The sequence below is a fragment of the Zophobas morio genome, unplaced genomic scaffold (assembly GCF_036711695.1).
Source record: "Zophobas morio isolate AGI-343-1 ecotype UQ-CSIRO unplaced genomic scaffold, CSIRO_AGI_Zmor_V1 ptg000054l, whole genome shotgun sequence".
NCBI classification, from domain to species: Eukaryota; Metazoa; Arthropoda; class Insecta; order Coleoptera; family Tenebrionidae; genus Zophobas; species Zophobas morio.
Genome location: NW_026972159.1, coordinates 1,499,966 through 1,520,222, shown reverse-complemented (window position 1 = coordinate 1,520,222; position 20,257 = coordinate 1,499,966). Strand labels below are relative to the sequence as shown.

Sequence of the window (20,257 nt, the reverse complement as noted above, 5' to 3'; positions counted from 1 at the left end):
TTTTTACTATTTAACTTTCCTTCCCAATTTTAGGAGTTCAGAATTTTTCCATTTTTTAATTAATGGATTTTATTCATTCATTCGATTTTTAATTTTTAAATTTCTCGGATCTTTTTTGCCTTTACAATTTTGACGATCTATAATTTTTCAATTTTACAATTTTTCAATTTTCCAGTTTTTCGATTCGATTCATTTTTTCTCTTTCCAATTTTGCACTTCAATAATTTTTTTCAATTTGTAAGTTTCTCGATTTTTAGTTTTTCAGTATTTCGATTTTTGAACTTTTTGAAGCCAAAGAATCGAAAAAATGCAACATTGTAAAATTGGAAAATCAAAAATGGAAAAACGAAAAAGTATAAAATGAAAGCTTTGAAACATCCAGAGGTTAAAAATTCAGAAACTTAAAAATTAAAAAAGGCAGTATTGTAAATCGAAGTAGTGAAAATTAAAGAAATCGAAAAATTGAAAAATCCAAAAATGAAAAATTCTTCTTTCTAATGTCTCAATTTTTCGTTTTTTCATTTTCTTAATTTTTTTCGATTTTTCAATTTTTTGTTTCTTCAATTTTTTAATTTTTGGATTTTTAATTTTTTTGGTTTCCTCAATTTTTTAAGATCTTGATTTTTATTTTTTATGTTCCCGCTTTTTTTACTATTTAACTTTGCCAATTTTAGGAGTTTTAAATTTCTCGATTTTTTAATGTTACAGTTTTTTGACGATCTTTAATTTTTCAATTTTACAATTTTTGAGTTTTCCAGGTTTTCGATTCGATCCGTTTTTGCTTCTTTCCAATTTTTTAATTCATTAATTTTTTTCAAGTTTTTAGATTTTTCTACTTTTTGAAGCAAAAAAAAAAATCGAAAAATTGCAACACTAAAATTTAAAAATTAAAAATGAAAAAACGAAAAAGTATAAAATGAAATCTTCGAAAAAGAGATTCGAAAGTCAGATTTTTCAATTTTTCGGTTTTTCAATGTTCTGATTTTCTAATTTTCATTTTTTGCAAAATTTTTAGTTTTTCGTTTCTACAGTTTTAGATTCACAATTTTCTAGTATATATATAATGTAATTATAATTAAATTTTTTTTTTCACATTTTCAATTTTACGAGTTCAGAATTTTTCCATTTTTCAATTAATGGATTTCATTGATTTAAGACTCGATTTTTCAATTTTTCGATTTTTAATTTTTAAATTTCTCGATCTTTCAATGTTACAGTTTTCCGACTTTACAATTTTGACGATCTATGATTTTCCTATTTTACAATTTGTGGTTTTTTCAGTTTTTCGATTCGATTAGTTTTTTTTTTTTGAATATAAAGTAGGTCACTACAAATTTTTCATTCATTAATTTTTTTCAATTTTTAAGTTTCTAGATTTTTAGTTTTTCAATATTTCGATTTTTCGTTGCTTCAGTTCTTCGATTTTCCAGCTTTTCGATTTTTAATTATTTCAACTTTTTGAAGCAAAAAAAAATCGAAAAATTGCAACATCATTAAATTGAAAAATCAAAAATGAAAAAAAAATTAATAAATAAAAACTTTGAAAAATCCAGAGATTAAAAACTTATAAACTTAAAAATCGAAGAAATGAAAAATTGAAAAAGTTATAGTTAAAAAAAGAAGTTCTTAATTTATAAGTTTAATTTTCTCAATTTTTAATTTTTCAATTTTTCGATTTTACAATTTGTTGATATCAGAATTGTTCGGTTTTTCAATTTTTTATTTTATTCGATTTTTCAATTTTGCAATTTTTCGATATATTTACAATTTTTGGTTTCCTCAATTTTTCAAAGTTTTTGATTTTTATTTTTTATTGTCCCGCTTTTTTTATTATTTAAGTGTAAACGCTGCCGGCTGATATTAAAAAAATATATTATCCTAGATTCTATTATTTGTCACTATAAAATCCAACTTTCGTGTCAGCGCCAGTAAGAATAAGTAATCAAAACTGAATAGGGGTGGGTGGGCGGGGCCACTTATATATTATTCTTTATTTTAATTTTTGACATTGTTTTAAATCTTGAGTCTACCGTTTGTCAAAACAGAATTCAAGTCCCATTTTACGGTAAATATGGAGGTGGGCGGGACTAAGTTTAACATTTTATGATTTTCTAACTTTTAGATGTTTCAGTTTTTCAATTAATCAATTCATTAGATTTTTCAATTTTTCGATTTTTAATTCTTAATACAGTTTTCCAACTTTATAATTTTGACGATCTATAATTTTCCTATTTTACAATTTTTGAGTTTTCCAGTTTTTCGATTCGATTGTGTTTCTCGATTTCTATTTTTCAGTATTTCGATTTTTCGTTTCTTCAGTCCTTCGATTTGCAATTTTTCAATTTTTAATTTTCGATCTTTCAACTTTTTGAAGCAAAAAAGTCGAAAATTGCAACATTATAAAATTGAAAAGTCAAAAATGAAAAAACGGAAAAGTATAAAATGAAAACTTTGGGGATTAAAAGTTCAGAAACTTAAAAATCGAAAAAACGCAATATTGTAAAATCGAAGTATGTAGTGAAAATTAAAGTCGGAAAATCGCAAAATTGCAAAAAAATTGAGGAAATGAAAACTTAAAAAAATCCAAAAATGAAAAATTGAATTATGATTATAATTTTAATTTTTCGATAGCACAATTTTTCATTTTTTCATTGTTTTTACTTTTTTCGATTTTCCAATTTTTTTGTTTCTTGAATTTTTCGATGTTACAATTTTTGATTTTTTCGATTTCAGTGTCGCAATTTTTAATTTTTGAATTTTACAGTTTATTGGTTTCCTCAATTTTTCTACTGCCGGCAGTAGCTTAAAAAAAAATTGTAAAAATGACATTAAAAAAAGTGTTATCCTAGATTCTATTATTTGTCAATATAAAATCCAAATTTTGTCTCGGAGTCAATAAGAACGAGTGATCAGAATGGAATAGGGGTGGGTGGGCGGGGCCACTTTTGACATTGTTTTAAACCGCTTGTCTTGAGAAAGGTGGGCGGGGCTAAGTTTAGCTTTTTGCAGTCTTATAGGCAAGCAGAAGCCCCGCCCACCCAAACTTTTGGTCGTGTTATTGAGTTTTCTAGCAGGAATTTAAAACGTCATCAATGAAACGATACTGTAGCCGAAAAGATACCAATTTTTGAGGTTAGCACAATAATTAATTTTAACAATGAAATTCCACATAAATGTTACGACCATAGGGAGCGCAGCGGATCCCAGATTTTAGTTGCCCATGCTACGTAGTTATCGTTGCAGGTACCTCCGAGTTCACGGACCGCACCGACCAGATCATCACCGGCTCCGAGGAACTCACCCGCATGCAGCAGTTCATCACCGACAAGATAATGAAAATCGAGAACGACGTCGGCGAGAAGCACAGCGACGTCGATCGCCTCTTCAAGCAGGCGCTTCGCGAATTCAAAGACAACCTGGTGCAGATCTACAGCGCGGCGACGAAGCACGGCTTCGAGGCCGGCTGCATCCGATACAAGGACCTCATAACGAACTTCATGCAAGCGATGGAGACTGTTTGCCAAAGAGAACAAAAAGAGAACGACAAGGACTTCCCGGTGACGATGGGCGTGAACGCGTTCCGGGGCTTCATGGACGAGTTCATGTCGACACGCGCCGAAGACAAACCGAACAAAACCAAAAGGAAAAAGGAGAAGAAGAGGAAAGTCGAGACGATCAAACACAAAGGGCACACTTTCTTGCTGACAATCATTAACATTCCGACGGCCTGCGAGATCTGCAATTCGTTTTTTATGTGGCCGATCGAGAGGGGGTTGGTCTGTCAGTCGTGTAAGCTGACGTGCCATAAAAAGTGCTACAACAACGCGGCGAGCAAGTGCAACAAGGAGTCGGGCTGCCAGGAGGAGAACCGGAGGGTGTTCGGGGTGCCGCTGGTGGCTCTGATCACCGAAAACAACAAAATCCCTCTTGTTATAGAGAGGTTGCTGCGGACGATCGAGATGTACGGGTCGTACACGGAAGGAATCTATCGAAAGTCGGGGGTTAGTTCGAAGATCAAAGAGCTGAAGGTGAAGATGGACGAGAACCCGGAGGAGATCGACTTCGAGAAGTACCAAGTGCACGTGTTGGCGTCGGTGCTGAAGTGCTTTCTGAGGGAGATGCCGGAGCCGCTGCTCACGTTCGAGTGCTACGAGAATTTCATCACGGCGGCGAATTTGGAGGACGCGCAAGATCGCGTCACGACGCTGTACGATATCCTGAAGAAGCTGCCGCCGCCGAACTACGACCTAATGGAGCGGTTGGTGTTCCACCTGGCGAGGATAGCGCTGCACGAGGAGGTCAACCGGATGAGTGCGGCGTCGCTGGCCATCGTGTTCGCGCCTTGCGTCTTGAGGACGAATAAGGTGGTGCCGGCGCAGGACAGTCTCCAGGACATCGGGAGCCAGACCCAGTGCATCGAGACGATCATCAGCGAGCAGTTGCGGAAAGTTAGGGCCACGCTGGACGACATCGACACGCTTGACACGGCTTGTCAGGCCGCCACCAACCGGCTGTCGTCCCTGAGGAGCTCGAAGGTGATTGTTGCATTATTTTAATTTTTCGTTTCTTCAATTTTTCGGATTTAAAATTTCGTTTTTCGATTTTCCAAATTTTGGATGTTTCAGTTTTTAAATTTTGCGAATTTCACGAGTTTTCAATTTTTAATTTTTCATTTCTGTTTATTTTCTTTACTTTTTCTATTTTACAATGTTCTGATTTTCTAATTTTGTCTTTCTTTTTTTTTGTTCCCAGTTTCCAGTTTTAAAATCACATGTGTTGATTTTATATTTTTTGTTTCTTCAATTTTTCCATTTTGTAATTTTTCGGTTTAAAATTTTTCGAATTTTCAAGTGTTCGATTTGCAGTTTCACGAGATTTTAATTTTTCTATTTTTAGATTTTTCAATTCTTCAATTTTTCGTTTTTTCAATTTTTGATTTGAATTTTTCTAGTTTTCATTTTAAGTATGTCTGTGTAATCATAATTATTGTAATTTTAAAATTCTTCATTTAGAATTTCACGAGTTTTCAATTTTTCTATTTTTCAATGTTCTGATTTTATAATTTTTTGTCTTTTTTTTTTTTGATGTTTCAGTTTTTAGATTTTGCAAATTTTCGATTTGTACTTTCACGAATTTTCAATTTTTGTATTTTCAAACGTTCTGATTTTATTTTTTTATTTTTTTTTCAATGTGATTTTATCAATCAATCAATATCATTTTTCGGTTTAAACTTTTTCGAGTTTTCAATTTTTGATTTGAATTTTTCTAGTTTTCATTTTAAATATGTATCAAATAATTATTAAGATTTTAAAATTCTTCGCTTCTTCAATTTCATGATTTTAGAATTTTTTCATTTTTCAATTAGCGGAATTTAAAACGTTTCAATTTTTTTGATTTTTCGGTTTTTCTATTTTTAGATTTTTCAATTTTTCAGTTTTTAGTTTCTTCAATTTTTGATTTTAATTTTTCAAGTTTTCATTTTAAATGCGTGTCTGATAATAATTATAATTTTAAAATTCTTCACTTCTTCAGTTTTACGATTTTTAGAATGTTTTAATTTTTCAATTATTGGATTTTAAAACTTTTTCAATTATTTGATTGCTCAGTTGTTCGGTTTTTAGTTTTTCAATGTTTCGATTTTTCCCTTCTTCAGTTCTTCGATTCTGCAGTTTTTTGGTTTTTCAGTTTTTCATTTTTTCAGATTTTTTAGTTTTCGATTTTCAATTTTTCGAATCAGAAAATTGGAAAATTGCAACATTGTAAAATTGAAAAAGCAAAAGTAAAAAACGAAAAATTATAAAATGGGAACTTTGAAACCGAACTTGAAAAATGAAGAAACGAAAAAAATTGAAACAAAGTTATAAAATCGAAAAACATTGAAAAATAAAGGAAATGAAGAAATTGTAATATAAAATCTTGAAAATCAAAATTAAAAAATTGAAAACTGAAAATAAAGTCAAGAACTTGAAAAATTGAAGAAATGAAAAATTGGAAAAAATTTGGGAGTTGAGAAGTTGAAAAAAAAATCAGTTTATAACTTTTCATTTACCCAATTTTTAATATTACGATTTTATAATTTTTGGATTTTGCAATTTTTCGGTTTAAAATTTTTCGAATTTTCACGATTTCGATTTGGAGTTTCACCAGTTTTTAATTTTTCTATTTTTAGATTTTTCCGTTTTTCAATTTTAGATTTTTTAATTTCTCGATTTTTCAGTTTTTATTTTCTTCAGTTTTTGATTCCAATTTTTCAACTTTTTATTTTAGATGTGTCTAATAATAATTATAATTTTAAAATTCTTCACTTCTTCAATTTTACGATTTTTAGAATGTTTAAATTTTTCAATTATTGGATTTTAAAACTTTTTCAATTATTTGATTCCTCAGTTGTTCGGTTTTTAGTTTTTCAATGTTTCGATTTTTCGTTTCTTCAGTTCTTCGATTTTGCAGTTTTTCGGTTTTTCAGTTTTTCAGATTTTTTTAGTTTTCGAATTTTAATTTTTCGAATCAAAAAATTGGAAAATTGCAATAGTGTAAAATCGAAAAAGTAAAAGTAAAAAACGAAAAATTATAAAACGGAAACTTTGAAACTGAGCTTGAAAAGTTGAAGAAACGAAAAAAATGGAAACAAGAAGCTATAAAATCGAAAAATTGAAGAAATGAAAAGTTGGAAAACATTGGGAAGTCGAGAAATTAAAAAAATTGAAAATGTCAGTTTATAATATAATTTTTAATATTTCGATTTTATAATTTTTGGATTTTGCAATTTTCCGGTTTAAAGTTTTTTTAATTTTCAAGTTTTCGATTTGGAGTTTCACGAGTTTTTAATTTTTCTATTTTTAGATTTTTCCGGTTTTCAATTTTAGATTTTTTAGTTTCTCGATTTTTCAGTTTTTAGTTTCTTCAGTTTTTGATTCCAATTTTTCAACTTTTCATTTTAGATGTGTCTAATAATAATTATAATTTTAAAATTCTTCACTTCTTCAATTTTACGATTTTTAGAATGTTTAAATTTTTCAATTATTGGATTTTAAAACTTTTTCAATTATTTGATTGCTCAGTTTTTCGGTTTTTAGTTTTTCAATGTTTCGATTTTTCGTTTCTTCAGTTCTTCGATTTTGCAGTTTTTCGGTTTTTCAGTTTTTCATTTTTTCAGATTTTTTAGTTTGCGATTTTCAATTTTTCGAATCGGAAAACCGGAAAGTTGCAACATTGTAAAATTGAAAAAGCAAAAGTAAAAAACGAAAAATTATAAAATGGAAACAAAGTTATGAAATTGAAAAATAAAGGAAATGAAGAAATTGTGATATAAGATCGTGAAAATTAAAATACAAAAATTGAGAACAGAAAATAAAGTCAAGAACTTGAAAAATTGAAGAAATGAAAAATTGGGAAATTGAAAAAAAAAATCAGTTTGTAACTTTTCATTTACCCAATTTTTAATATTTCGATTTTATAATTTTTGGATTTTGCAATTTTTCGGTTTAAAATTTTTCGAATTTTCACGTTTTCGATTTGGAGTTTCACGAGTTTTTAATTTTTCTATTTTTAGATTTTTCCGTTTTTCAATTTTAGATTTTTTAATTTCTCGATTTTTCAGTTTTTATTTTCTTCAGTTTTTGATTCCAATTTTTCAACTTTTTATTTTAGATGTGTCTAATAATAATTATAATTTTAAAATTCTTCACTTCTTCAATTTTACGATTTTTAGAATGTTTAAATTTTTCAATTATTGGATTTTAAAACTTTTTCAATTATTTGATTCCTCAGTTGTTCGGTTTTTAGTTTTTCAATGTTTCGATTTTTCGTTTCTTCAGTTCTTCGATTTTGCAGTTTTTCGGTTTTTCAGTTTTTCAGATTTTTTTAGTTTTCGAATTTTAATTTTTCGAATCAAAAAATTGGAAAATTGCAATAGTGTAAAATCGAAAAAGTAAAAGTAAAAAACGAAAAATTATAAAACGGAAACTTTGAAACTGAGCTTGAAAAGTTGAAGAAACGAAAAAAATGGAAACAAGAAGCTATAAAATCGAAAAATTGAAGAAATGAAAAGTTGGAAAACATTGGGAAGTCGAGAAATAAAAAAAATTGAAAATGTCAGTTTATAATATAATTTTTAATATTTCGATTTTATAATTTTTGGATTTTGCAATTTTCCGGTTTAAAATTTTTTTAATTTTCAAGTTTTATATTTGGAGTTTCACGAGTTTTTAATTTTTCTATTTTTAGATTTTGCGTTTTTCAATTCTTCAGTTTAAAGTTTTTTCAATTTTAGATTTTTTAGTTTCTAGTTTATTTTTAATTTTACATTTCTTCAATTTTACGATTTTGAATGTTTTAGATTTTGCGATTTTTCGATATACAGTTTCACGAGTTTTCAGTTTTTTATTTAAAATTTTTCGAATTTTCAAGTTTTCGATTTTGAGTTGCACGAGTTTTTAATTTTTCTATTTTTAGATTTTTCCGTTTTTGAATTCTTCAATTTAAAGCTTTTTCAATTTTAGATTTTTTAATTCCTAGTTTTTTAATTTTACGTTTCTTCAGTTTTTGATTTGAATTTATCTAGTTTTCATTTTTTCGTTAATGTATCTAATCATAATATTAATTTTAAAATTCTTCATTTCTTCAATTTTACGATTTTGAATGTTTCAATTTTTAGATTTTGCGATTTTTCGATATGCAGTGGCACGAGTTTTCAGTTTTTCATTTTTTTGTTTCAATTTTTAGATTTTGCAATTTTTCGACTTAAAATTTTCGATTTGCAGTTTCACGAGTTTTTAGTTTTTCATTTTTTCTTTGTTTCTTCAATTTTTAGGTTTTACAAAGTTTCGATTTGCAATTTTACGAGTTTTCAATTTTTCTATTTTTCAATGCTCTGATTTTATAGTTTTTCTTTTTTTTTTCATTCTGAAATTTTTCAATCATTCGATTTTTCAGTGTTGTGATTTTATAATTTTTTGTTTTTAATTTTTTTTTGTTTCTTCAGTTTTTAGATTTTGCAATTTTTCGGTTTAAGATTTTCGAAGTTTTCAATTTTTCGATTTTCCAATTTTTTGATGTTTCAGTTTTTAGATTTTGTAAATTTTCGTTTTGTAATTTCAAAAAATTTCAATGTTTCAATGTTCTGATTATGTAATTTTTCTTTTTTTGTTCTTTGTGGAATTTTTCAGTTATTCGATTTTTCAATTTTTCGTTTCTTCAGTTTTTGATTAGAATTTTTCTAGTTTTCATTTTAAATATGTATCTAATAATAATCATTATAATTTTAAAATTCTTCACTTCTTCGATTTCCTGATTTTAGAATTTTTTTATTTTTCAATTAGTGGACTTTAAAACGTTTTAATTTTTTTTGTTTTTCGGTTTTTCTATTTTTTATTTTTCAATTTCTCGATATTTAATTTTTCGAATAAAAAAATCGGAAAATTGCAACATTGTAAAATTGAAAATATAAACTTATAAAATCGAAAGAAACATTGAAAAATAAAGAAAATGAAAAATTGAAAGATTTAAAAATTAAAAACTAGTGTCGGAAAATTGTAAATTGAAAAATTGAAAAAATTAAAATTTACCATTAAACGAGGTTCTTAGTTTATAATTTTTCAGTTTTTCGATTTTACAATTTTTTGATGTCATAATTTTTCGTTTTTTCTTTTCTTCTCTTTTATCATTTTTTTATTTCAGGATTTTTTGTTTTTTTAACTGTAATTTTTCGATTTTATATAACAATGTTTCGTCCTTTCATTTGCTTCATATTTGGAATCTTGTCTCAATTTTTCAAATTTTCAATCTTTGAATTTTTATTCCCTCGATTTTTCAATTTTTTTATTTTCCAATTGATGGGTTTCTCAATTATCCTATTTTCCTATTTCTTTAATTTTCAATATTTCGTTTTTTCTATTCTGCACTTTTTCGATTTTGAAGCTTCTCAATTTTTAAGCTTTCCATTTTTGAATTTTTCGTTTTTTCAGTTTTTAAGTTCTTGATTTCCAGTTTTTTGATTTTTCATTTTATAATTTTTCGTTTTTATTTTTTTTTATTCTTCAGTATTACAATTTTGCAATTTTTCCAGTTTTTTTATTGAAAGTTGAAAATCGAAAAATTAAAAATTGAAAAAAATTTGGTGGTTAAGAAATTGTAAAATTAAAGTTGAAAAAACAATTTTTAATTTTTCAATTTTACAATTTTTTGATGTCAAAATTTTTCGTTTTTTCTTTTCTTCTCCTTTATCCTTTTTGAATTCACTTTTTTTTTGTTTTTCCATTTCTTTATTTATTCCATTTTTCCTAATTTTTCGATGTGCAATTTTTTATTTTTTCGATTTTTCAGTTTGTCAATTTTTATCCCGCTTTTTTATTTTCATTTCTTTTCTTTTATTTTTCCAAAATTTTATTTTTTCAAAATTTCGATCTCTGATTTTTTAATTCCTCGAGTTTCTAATTTTTAAATTTTTTAATTTGGCAATTTTTTGATTTTACATTTTCTACTTTTTCGTTTTTTTATTTTTGATTTTTCAGTTTTATAATTTTGCAATTTTTTCAAATTTTTTGATTCGAAAATTTGTAAAAACGAAAAAACAAAAAACGCGAAAGCGTAAGAATGGGAAATCCAAAAAATTGTAAAGTGGAAAAATTGGATCATTCAAAGATCGAAAAACTGAAAAATTAAATATAGAGAAATTGAAAAATTAAAAATTCAAAAATTTAAAAGTGAAAAAAATTTAAAATTATTAGTACGCACTTAAAATAAGAAATAGAAAAAAGCAAATTAAAAATTCTAAAAGTTGAAAAATCGAAAAATTAAAACTCGAAAATTCGTGAAACTGCAAGTCGAAGAATTGAAGAAATGAAAAACTGAAAAAAATTTGAAAGTTAAAAAAACGATGTTCTTAATTCATAATTTTTTAATTTCTCAATTTTTAATTTTTCGATTTTCCAATTTTTTTGTCACAATTTTTCGTTTTTTCTTTTCTTCTCTTATTATTTTTTGATTTTACATTTTTTTTTGTTTTTCCTTTTCGATTTTTCGGATTCTCAATTTTTCAAGTTCTTGGTTTTTATTTTTCATTTTCCCGCGTTTTTATTGTTTTATTTATTTCATTTGCTTTATTTTTCCTGTTTTCTAAATTTTTCAAATTCTCAATCTTCGATTTTTTAATTCCCCGATTTTCCAATTTCTTCAATTTTCAATATTTGGATTTCACAATATTTCGTTTTTTCTATTTTGCACTTTTTCAATTTTTAAGTTTCTCAATTTTTAAGCCTTCGATTTTTGAATTTTTCGTTTCTTCGTTTTTTCATTTTTGATTTTACAATTTTGCAATTTTTTGGTTCGAAAAGTTGAAAAATCGAACCCTTAAAAAATTGAAAAATGAAAAACCAAAAACTGAAAAAGCGAAAAATTGCCAAGAAAAAACGCGTAAGCGAAAGATTGGAAAACCCGAAAATTGTAAAATCGTCAAAATTGGAAAGTCGATAAACTATCATTCAAAAACTGAAAAACTGAGAAATTAAATATGAAGAAATTGAAAAATTGTAAAAGTTATTACATATTTAAAATGAAAAAAATTGAAAAATCGAAAAATTTCACTTGAAAAATTAGAACATTGAAAAACCAAAATATTGAAGGAATGAAAAACTGAAAAATTCAAAGATCGAAAAATGCTAAAAACATCAAATGGAAAAAGTGAAAATTTTTTAAAATTATTACATATTTAAAAAATTAAAACTAGAAAAATTGCAAATCAAAAATTGAAGAACGAAAAATTAAAAAATTTAAAAAAATTACAAATTTTACACTGAAAAAAGAAAAATTTGAAAATTAGAACATCGAAAAACCGAAAGATTCAAAATATAAAGAAAATAATAAATTGAAAATTGCCAATCGAAAAATTAAAAATGGAAAATTCCTGAAATTGCAGTCGAAAAACTGAAAAATTAAAAAGTAAAAACTCGAAGAGTTGCATATGGTAAACTCGAAGAAACGAAAAATTGCAAATCGAAAAGCTGAAGAAACAAAAAAATGGGCAAAACAGACTAAATCACAGAAAATATGTTTGTTTGCAGGTGTTCACCCCCGACGAGCTCCTGCCGACCAGCCAGCCCCAGCAGCAGACCAACGACGAGGAGCACCTGCTCGTGGACCACATCCAGGAGATCCAGAAGGAGAAGGAACACCTCACGTCGACGCTGCCGATATTAACGCACGCCGTGTCCGACGACGACATGCTGTCGACCGACGGGGACGGCAGCCTCGACGACATCTCGTGCATCGGCGAGCAGGAGAAGCCGCGGGTCGCCGTCGTCAGGTCCATCTCCGGGGGCGACGCGCCGCCGCCGCTCCCCATCAAACTCAAAAGACAGTTATCGTCCGACGTTACTAGTGTGAAAGTGGTGGAAGATTGCGAGGATCCGATCATGGTGTAAAAAGTGTACATATTCGTGTTGTACATTGACGGGAACAAAGATTCTAGGTATACAGAAAAATCTATTTTTTAAAAGAAGTGTGATACACACCTGAGCATTTATTTGTGTATATTTTCATAACAGTTTTCGCCAAGTTGAAGTGATATAGATGTGTAAACCATGACATTTTAAGTGCAAATTTTTGTCTGTTTCTCTGTTGACACTTGTGATTTCTTCAAATTTGTGTACTATTTGATAGGCAGGGTATCTGTTTGCTAATAGGAGTGTTGTAAATTTGTACTTTTAGATGTAGACGAAACTTATGTAACTGAAACGCTTATTATTGATTGACTTGATGGAGAGAATGTTTTAGGGAGTACTCTATTTTATTGTTGGGGAGTTTTCGCGGTCGTTGCCAAGTTTTTTCGGTATCTTCCAGATGAGTTCCTTTTGTATTTTTTGGACCAACTTGGTTTTAGTAATGTTTAGGCGACAGAAGAGCAAAATGAACAATTTTTATAACGAAACCAAAAAAACTAAATCAAAACGTAGCAAGAGTAACTAGAGTACATAACACAAGCGAGATAATGAGCAATTTTTCGTCAACATTCGGATCAAGGCTATTACTTAAATTACAATACTCACGTTTCCTTCTTTATTTCTTAATCAATCAGCTGGTGGAAAGAAAACCAAAGCAATATAAAGTTCATAAATGATAGGAACTCTTCTTTAATTAATACTTTAGAATGTGCAATTCGATTACATAATTTAGGTTAGATTGTTTAAGAAATAAAACCCTTCAAGTTAGATATTTATTCTTCAATATTTATTGAAAGCGAAAAGCATTTTATATTGTATTACTGTTATATAATTATATTAAAAACTATATTTTAACAGAAGGTAATTTATTATCTCGTGTTGTTAAAATCATCCGCGGTAGGGGGTCCTACTGTGTGCACTTGTTCAATCATGTATCAATTGTTGGGTCATCACATTTTTTGGTTCCTGTTTACTAGGAATCGAGACGTTCTAATATTGTTAAATGTGTAAAATATCGAAGCATTTGTTGTTTAAATGCAATAGTTACGTCAGTCATAAGTTTTAAAGTTGAGAACAAGTTATTTAGCTAAGCATGCTTGTTTTTTAATTAGAATAATGTTTAGTTTACTAACATTTTTTACCGTCGTATTTATTTCTTTCTCCATTCCAAAAGTTAAGCTCAATGACTGCATTCCTATCAATGTGAGCCGCCCCCTTTTTTTATAAACAGCACAACTTGATCTTTGGAGTTTCTGTTCGAGGACTAACGTTGCCAATACGATAGGGCATTTTCAGAAAATGACTGAATTAATATTTCTAGTTTTTCTCATACTATAAATGTTGGTTAAGTAAACGTTTATAACTAAATTAATAAATATACCAAATGTTAACAATAATGACAATTGTATATCAATATAAATAAAATACTCTAAATTTAATATGCTAATAATTTTGTAAATAAAGATCAAATATCGACTCGATTTTCATTTCCTCCAGCACGAGCACTTCCGAAAAAAACAACATTTCTAATAGCTTTCTATAATCGAACTGAATAAATTACATCAATTTCATTACTGAAACAATAATCATTAACGTGCTTGGGCGATAAGCACGCAACTATTAACACTTTTTAATTTAATTCATTAGTGTGTCAAGTCGCAGAATGAAGAAACCGAAGTCAGATTTGTGCTACTTAAAACCCCTTTACACTTTGTGCAACTTTTTAGCTATAACGCCTCCGCACTCCTACGGAAGCTGCGTCACTTCGGTGTCGATACGGTTCAAAATTTACACGCTCCTCCACATCGCAATCGACTTGTTACTCTACGTCCACTCGTCATACGGTCGAGAAAACTACATCTACCAAACCATGGACGTAACTGTAGCCCTTACCGACAAAATCGCCAATTTCATGCTGACTTTCTTCAACGTGATGCTGCGAGTCGTGCTGATTTTCGCCAACGGGAAAACCACGAAGTTGTTTTACAACCAGATGTACGAATTGTCCGTGCACGATTTGTTCGAGGCGTGTTCGCCAAGAGTGTTTAGAATACACTTCGCCATTTTTAATTTTTACATGGTGGCGTTGATCCTCTCTGACGCCTATTTGTGGATCAACTCGGTAGGAGTGCGGATGTTTCAGTACTACGTAGGGCGCAGCTTCACTTACTACATGTGCAACCTCTCCATTTTCCTGATTTTCCACTCAGTTTTACCCATCAAGCACTTTTTCGCTTCGTTGGGTACGTTTCTGGAAACTTTGGTCAAAAATTTGGTTTGTAGCGACGACGATGCTCGCAAAGAGTATGTTCTATCCGAGTTCAGAATACAGAGCGTTCCGGTCAAAGACAACTGCTACGACTTACGCAAAGTGCGAAAGTACTACAACAATATATGCGACATGGTTGACAATTTCAACCAAATTTATGGTCTAGCGATTTTGATGGTGATCATCGTTGTCATTACATACGTTCTAAATTTGACTGACTTACTCTTGGTTTATGGTGTAAGCAAAGACAAAAACATCGGTGGTGCTAGTTATGGTACCGACTTGATAATACTGTGTGGTTTTTGGATGGTGACCCTCTTGGTGAGTAATTTACTAGTTTGAAACGACTTATTTGTTTGTAGATGTTCACGATTTTGCTAGCTTATGGATGCGCTGGTGCCATAGCTAAGTCCGAAAATGTGGCAAAAATTTGTTTCTTTTGGATAAACGAGATCCCGTCGTTACCGACTTCTCACAGGGACCAGGAGCTAAAAGAGGAACTTTCGTTATTGGTGCAACAATCCACTTCACGTTGTCCGAAATTTTCGGCAGCTGGCTTTTTCCCCGTCGATTTCACCCTACTAGGGTTCATTTTTGGCACCGTGACGTCATACATCATTATATCGATTCAATTTATAGACCACTGAAGATTACTACTATTATTGTTTTTAGTTTTACTGGTGACAACGACGTTTTGAAAAAAATATATTGTGTTTGGAATTTTGATGACACTACCAAGAAAAATAAAGCTACTAAAAAATTGTGAAAGGTTAAGGTTTCTTTAAAAAAATATAAAATTAGATTGTGCGATTTTCATTTGTGATGACTGTTAACCTCAACGTGGCGTGATTAATTTCTCCACAATATTGACAAATGACATATCCTGTAAGAAAATAAAGGGTGGGTGGGCGGGGCTAGTACCTGTCAAGAGGGGACTAATTTTGGCAAATAAACACTAAGAAAAAAAAGGGGGACTCTACTACCAATTCACATGTTATGAAAAGAAGTCTACACATACTAAAACAAAAAGGCAAAATGTAAGCCCGCCCACCCACCCGGTGTCAATTGTGATGATTTTTTTTATTCGCCGTGTATCAAGAGGGCGGAGCTTAACTGCAAAATACTTATTTCTTTACAAAAAATTAAAACATGTTTTTGATTATCACGTTGTTCAAAAATTACTATGGATATTTAGAAAAAAGGCAAAATATAAACCCCGCCCACCCACCCCATCTCAATTGTGATGAATTTTTTTATTCTTAGAAACTTAATACACGTTTAAAATGGTAAATTTTTGCACAGAAATATGGATTTTGCAATTAGGCTCAGCCCCTCGGCTCACACGAATAACAAAAATCAACAGAATTGAGACAGGGTGGGTGGGCGGGGCTTATATTTTGCCCCTTTTTTTCTTAATATTCATCTTTTCACAACAAGAAACTTAGAATATGGTTAAAATGGTATTTTTGTAAGGAAATACGGATTTTGCAATTGTGGGGCGGAGCCTAATTACAAAATCAATATTTCTTTATATAAATTTTCCATTTTAAACATGTTTTAAGTTTCACGTTGTGAAAAAAAGTCTACACATATTAAAACAAAAAGGAAAAATATATGCCCGCCCACCCGCCCTGTCTCAATTGTGATGAATTTTTAATTCGCCGTGAACTAAGCGGGGGCGAAGCTTAACTGCAAAATACTTATTTCTTTATAAGAAATTAAAAACATGTTTTTGAGTATCATGTTGTTCAAGAATACTATGTATATTAAGAAAAAAAACGAAGTCTACACATATTAAAACAAAAGGCAAAATGTGAGCCCGCCCACCCGCCCTATCGCAATTGTGATTTTTGTTATTCGCCGTGAACCAACAGGGCGGAGCTTAACTGCAAAAGACTTATTTCTTTACAAAAAATTAAAAACATATTTTTGAGTATCGTCTTGTTCAAAGAATACTATGTACATTTTGAAAAAAAAGGCAAAATATAAGCCCCGCCCCCCACCCCATCTCAATTGTGATGATTTTTTTATTCTTAGAAACTTAATACACATTTAAAAAGGGTATATTTTTGTAAGGAAATATGAATTTTGCAATTAGGCTCCGCCCCTAAGTCTGCCAAAGAATAAAAACTTCATTACTATTTAGATCAGGGCAAGTATGGGTGGGGTTTTAATCTTTGGCTTTATTTTTTTCTTAATATATGTACATTACTTTTCTTTGTATAGGGACTGACATATTTCATATGGTAATTTCTCGTAGAAAAATAAGGATTTTACAATTAAGCTCCACCCCTCGGCTTACGACGAATAAAAAAAAATCATCAGAATTGAGACAGGGTGGGTGGGCGGGGCTTATATTTTGTCCTTGTTTTCTTAATATATATATCCATCTTTTCACAACAAGAACTTAAAATGGTATATTTTTGCAAAGAAATATGGATTTTGCAATTGTGCGGCGGAGCCTAATTGCAAATATTTCCTTATACAAATTTTCCATTTTAAATATATTTTAAGTTTTACGTTATGAAAAGAAGTCTACACATATTAAAACAAAAGGCAAAATCTAAGCCCGCCCACCCACCCGGTCTCAATTGTGATGAATTTTTCATTCGCAGTGAACCAAGAGGGCGGAGCTTAACTGCAAAATACTTATTTCTTTACAAGAAATTAAAAACATGTTTTTGAGTATCGTGTTGTTCAAAGAGTACCATGTATATTAAAAAACTAAACAAAATATCAACCCCGCCCACCCACCCCATCTCAATTCTGATGATTTTTTTATACTTAGAAACTCAATACACATTTAAAATGGTAAATTTTTGTAAGGAAATATGGATTTTACAATTAAGGTCCACCCCTCGGTTTACGACGAATACAAAAAATCATCAGAAATGAGACCGGGTGGGTGGGCGGGGCTTATATTTTGTCCTTTTTTCTTAATATGCGTCGTCTTTTGAGAACAGGAAGTTTAAAATAGTAAATTTTTGTAAACAAATATGGATCTTGCAAATTTTCAATCTTCGATTTTTTAATTCCCCGCTTTACCAATTTCTTCAATTTTCAATATCTGGATTTTACAATATTTCGTTTTTTATATTTTTCACTTTTAAGTTTCACAATTTTTAAGCTTTCGATTTTTGAATTTTTCGTTTCTTCGTTTTTTCATTTTTGATTTTTCAATTTTACAGTTTTGCAATTTTTTGATTCAGAAAGTTGAAAAAGCGAAAAACTGCCAAGAAAAAACGCGAAAATGAAAGATTGGAAAAACCAAAAAATTGTAAAATCGTCAAAATTGGAGAGTTGAAAAACTGTATTATTTAAAGATTGAAAAACTGAGAAATTAAATATCGAGAAATTGGAAAATTAAAAATCGAAAAATTTTATAATCGTAAAATTGAAAAAGCGAAAAATTGTAAAAATTATTACAATTTTAAAATGAAAACTAAACATATTGCAAATCAAAAATTGAAAAAAATTCAAAAGTTGGAAAATCGAAAAATTGAAAAAGTTCACTTGAAAAATTAGAAAATTAAAACATTGAAAAACCAAAATTTTGAAGAAATGAAAAACTGAAAAATTGAAAAATTAAAAATGGAAAATTCCCGAAATTGCGAGTCGAAAAACTATCATTCAAAGATCGAAAATTCTAATCGTCAAATGGAAAAAGTGATTTTTTAAAAAATTATTATTATCACATACTTAAAATGAAAACAAGAGGGCGGAGCTTAATTGCAAAATACTTATTTCTTTACAAGAAATTAAAAACATGTTTTTGAGTATCGTGTTGTTCAAAGAGTACCATGTATATTAAGAAAAAAACGCAAAATATCAACACCGCCCACCCACCCCATCTCAATTGTGATGATTTTTTTATTCTTAGAAACTCAATACACATTTAAAATGGTAAATTTTTGTAAGGAAATATGGATTTCACAATTAAGCTCCACCCCTCGGCTTACGACGAATAAAAAAAATCATCAGAAATGAGACCGGGTGGGTGGGCGGGGCTTATACTTTGTCCTTTTTTCTTAGTATGCGTAGTCGTCTTTTGAGAACAAGAAGTTTAAAATGGTAAAATTTTTGTAAACAAATATGGATCTTGCAAATTTTCAATATTTGGATTTTACAATATTTCGTTTTTTCTATTTTGCACTTTTAAGTTTCACAATTTTTAAGCTTTCGATTTTTGAATTTTTCGTTTCTTCGTTTTTTCATTTCTGATTTTTCAATTTTACAGTTTTGCAATTTTTTTATTCAAAAAGTTGAAAAAGCGAAAAATTGCCAAGAAAAAACGCGAAAACGAAATTGGAAAAACCCAAAAATTGTAAAATCGTCAAAATTGGAGAGTCGAAAAACTGTATTATTTAAAGATTGAAAAACTGAGAAATTAAATATCGAGAAATTGGAAAATTAAAAATCGAAGAATTTTATAATCGTAAAATTGAAAAAGTGAAAAATTGTAAAAATTATTACAATTTTAAAATGAAAACAAGACAAATTGCAAATCAAAAATTTAAAAAAATTTAAAAGTTGAAAAATCGAAAAATTGAAAAAGTTCACTTGAAAAATTAGAAAATTAGAACATTGAAAAACCAAAATATTGAAGAAATGAAAAACTGAAAAATTGAAAAATTAAAAATTCCCAAAAAACTCATTCAAAGATCGAAAATTCTAAAATCGTCAAATGGAAAAAGTGATTTTTTTTTAAATTATTATCACATAACTAAAATGAAAACAAGAGGGCGGAGCTTAATTGCAAAATACTTATTTCTTTACAAGAAATTAAAAACATGTTTTTGAGTATCGTGTTGTTCAAAGAGTACCATGTATAGTAAGAAAAAAAGGCAAAATATCAGCCCCGCCAACCCACCCCATCTCAATTGTGATGATTTTTTTATTCTTAGAAACTCAATACACATTTAAAATGGTAAATTTTTGTAAGGAAATATGGATTTTACAATTAAGCTGCACCCCTCGGCTTACGACGAATTAAAAAAATCATCAGAAATGAGGCCGGGTGGGTGGGCGGGGCTTATATTTTGTCCTCTTTTCTTAGTATGCGTAGTCGTCTTTTGAGAACAGGAAGTTTAAAATGGTAAATTTTTGTAAACAAATATGTTTCTTGCAAATTTTCAATCTTCGATTTTTTAATTCCCCGATTTACCAATTTCTTCAATTTTCAATATTTGGATTTTACAATAATTCGCCATTTCTATTTTGCACTTTTAAGTTTCACAATTTTTAAGCTTTCGATTTTTGAATTTTTCGTTTCTTCGTTTTTTCATTTTTGATTTTTAAATTTTACACTTTTGCAGTTTTTTGATTCAAAAGTTGAAAAAGCGAAAAATTGCCAAGAAAAAACGCGAAAACGAAAGATTGGAAAAACCCAAAAATTGTAAAATCGTCAAAATTGGAGAGTCGAAAAACTGTATTATTTAAAGATTGAAAAACTGAGAAATTAAATATCGAGAAATTGGAAAATTAAAAATGGAAGAATTTTATAATCGTAAAATTGAAAAAGTGAAAAATTGTAAAAATTATTACAATTTTA

General features: G+C 29.1%; 2 protein-coding genes across 5 annotated transcripts in view; both read left to right on the top strand.

The window, feature by feature from the left end:
• The window catches only part of LOC135142902 (unconventional myosin-IXa-like), a 44,725-nt gene extending 30,812 nt beyond the window's left edge, over positions 1 to 13,913 (top strand). For 3 of the 4 annotated variants that reach the window (XM_064074707.1, XM_064074705.1, XM_064074709.1), the window contains 2 exons: positions 3,232 to 4,535; positions 12,060 to 13,913. In XM_064074707.1, coding sequence (XP_063930777.1) covers positions 3,232 to 4,535; positions 12,060 to 12,419 — 1,664 coding nt within the window. In that variant the 3' untranslated portion in view covers positions 12,420 to 13,913. The remainder of the gene's footprint in view (positions 1 to 3,231; positions 4,536 to 12,059) is intronic. The other variant, XM_064074706.1, reaches the window with a different exon arrangement.
• A 187-nt stretch (positions 13,914 to 14,100) lies between these two features.
• Positions 14,101 to 15,353, top strand: LOC135142787 (putative gustatory receptor 28b). Its single transcript, XM_064074533.1, has 2 exons — positions 14,101 to 15,027; positions 15,069 to 15,353. The coding sequence occupies exons 1-2, from the start codon at positions 14,101 to 14,103 to the stop codon at positions 15,351 to 15,353; spliced, it is 1,212 nt and encodes a 403-aa protein (XP_063930603.1).
• The last annotated feature ends 4,904 nt before the right edge of the window (positions 15,354 to 20,257 follow it).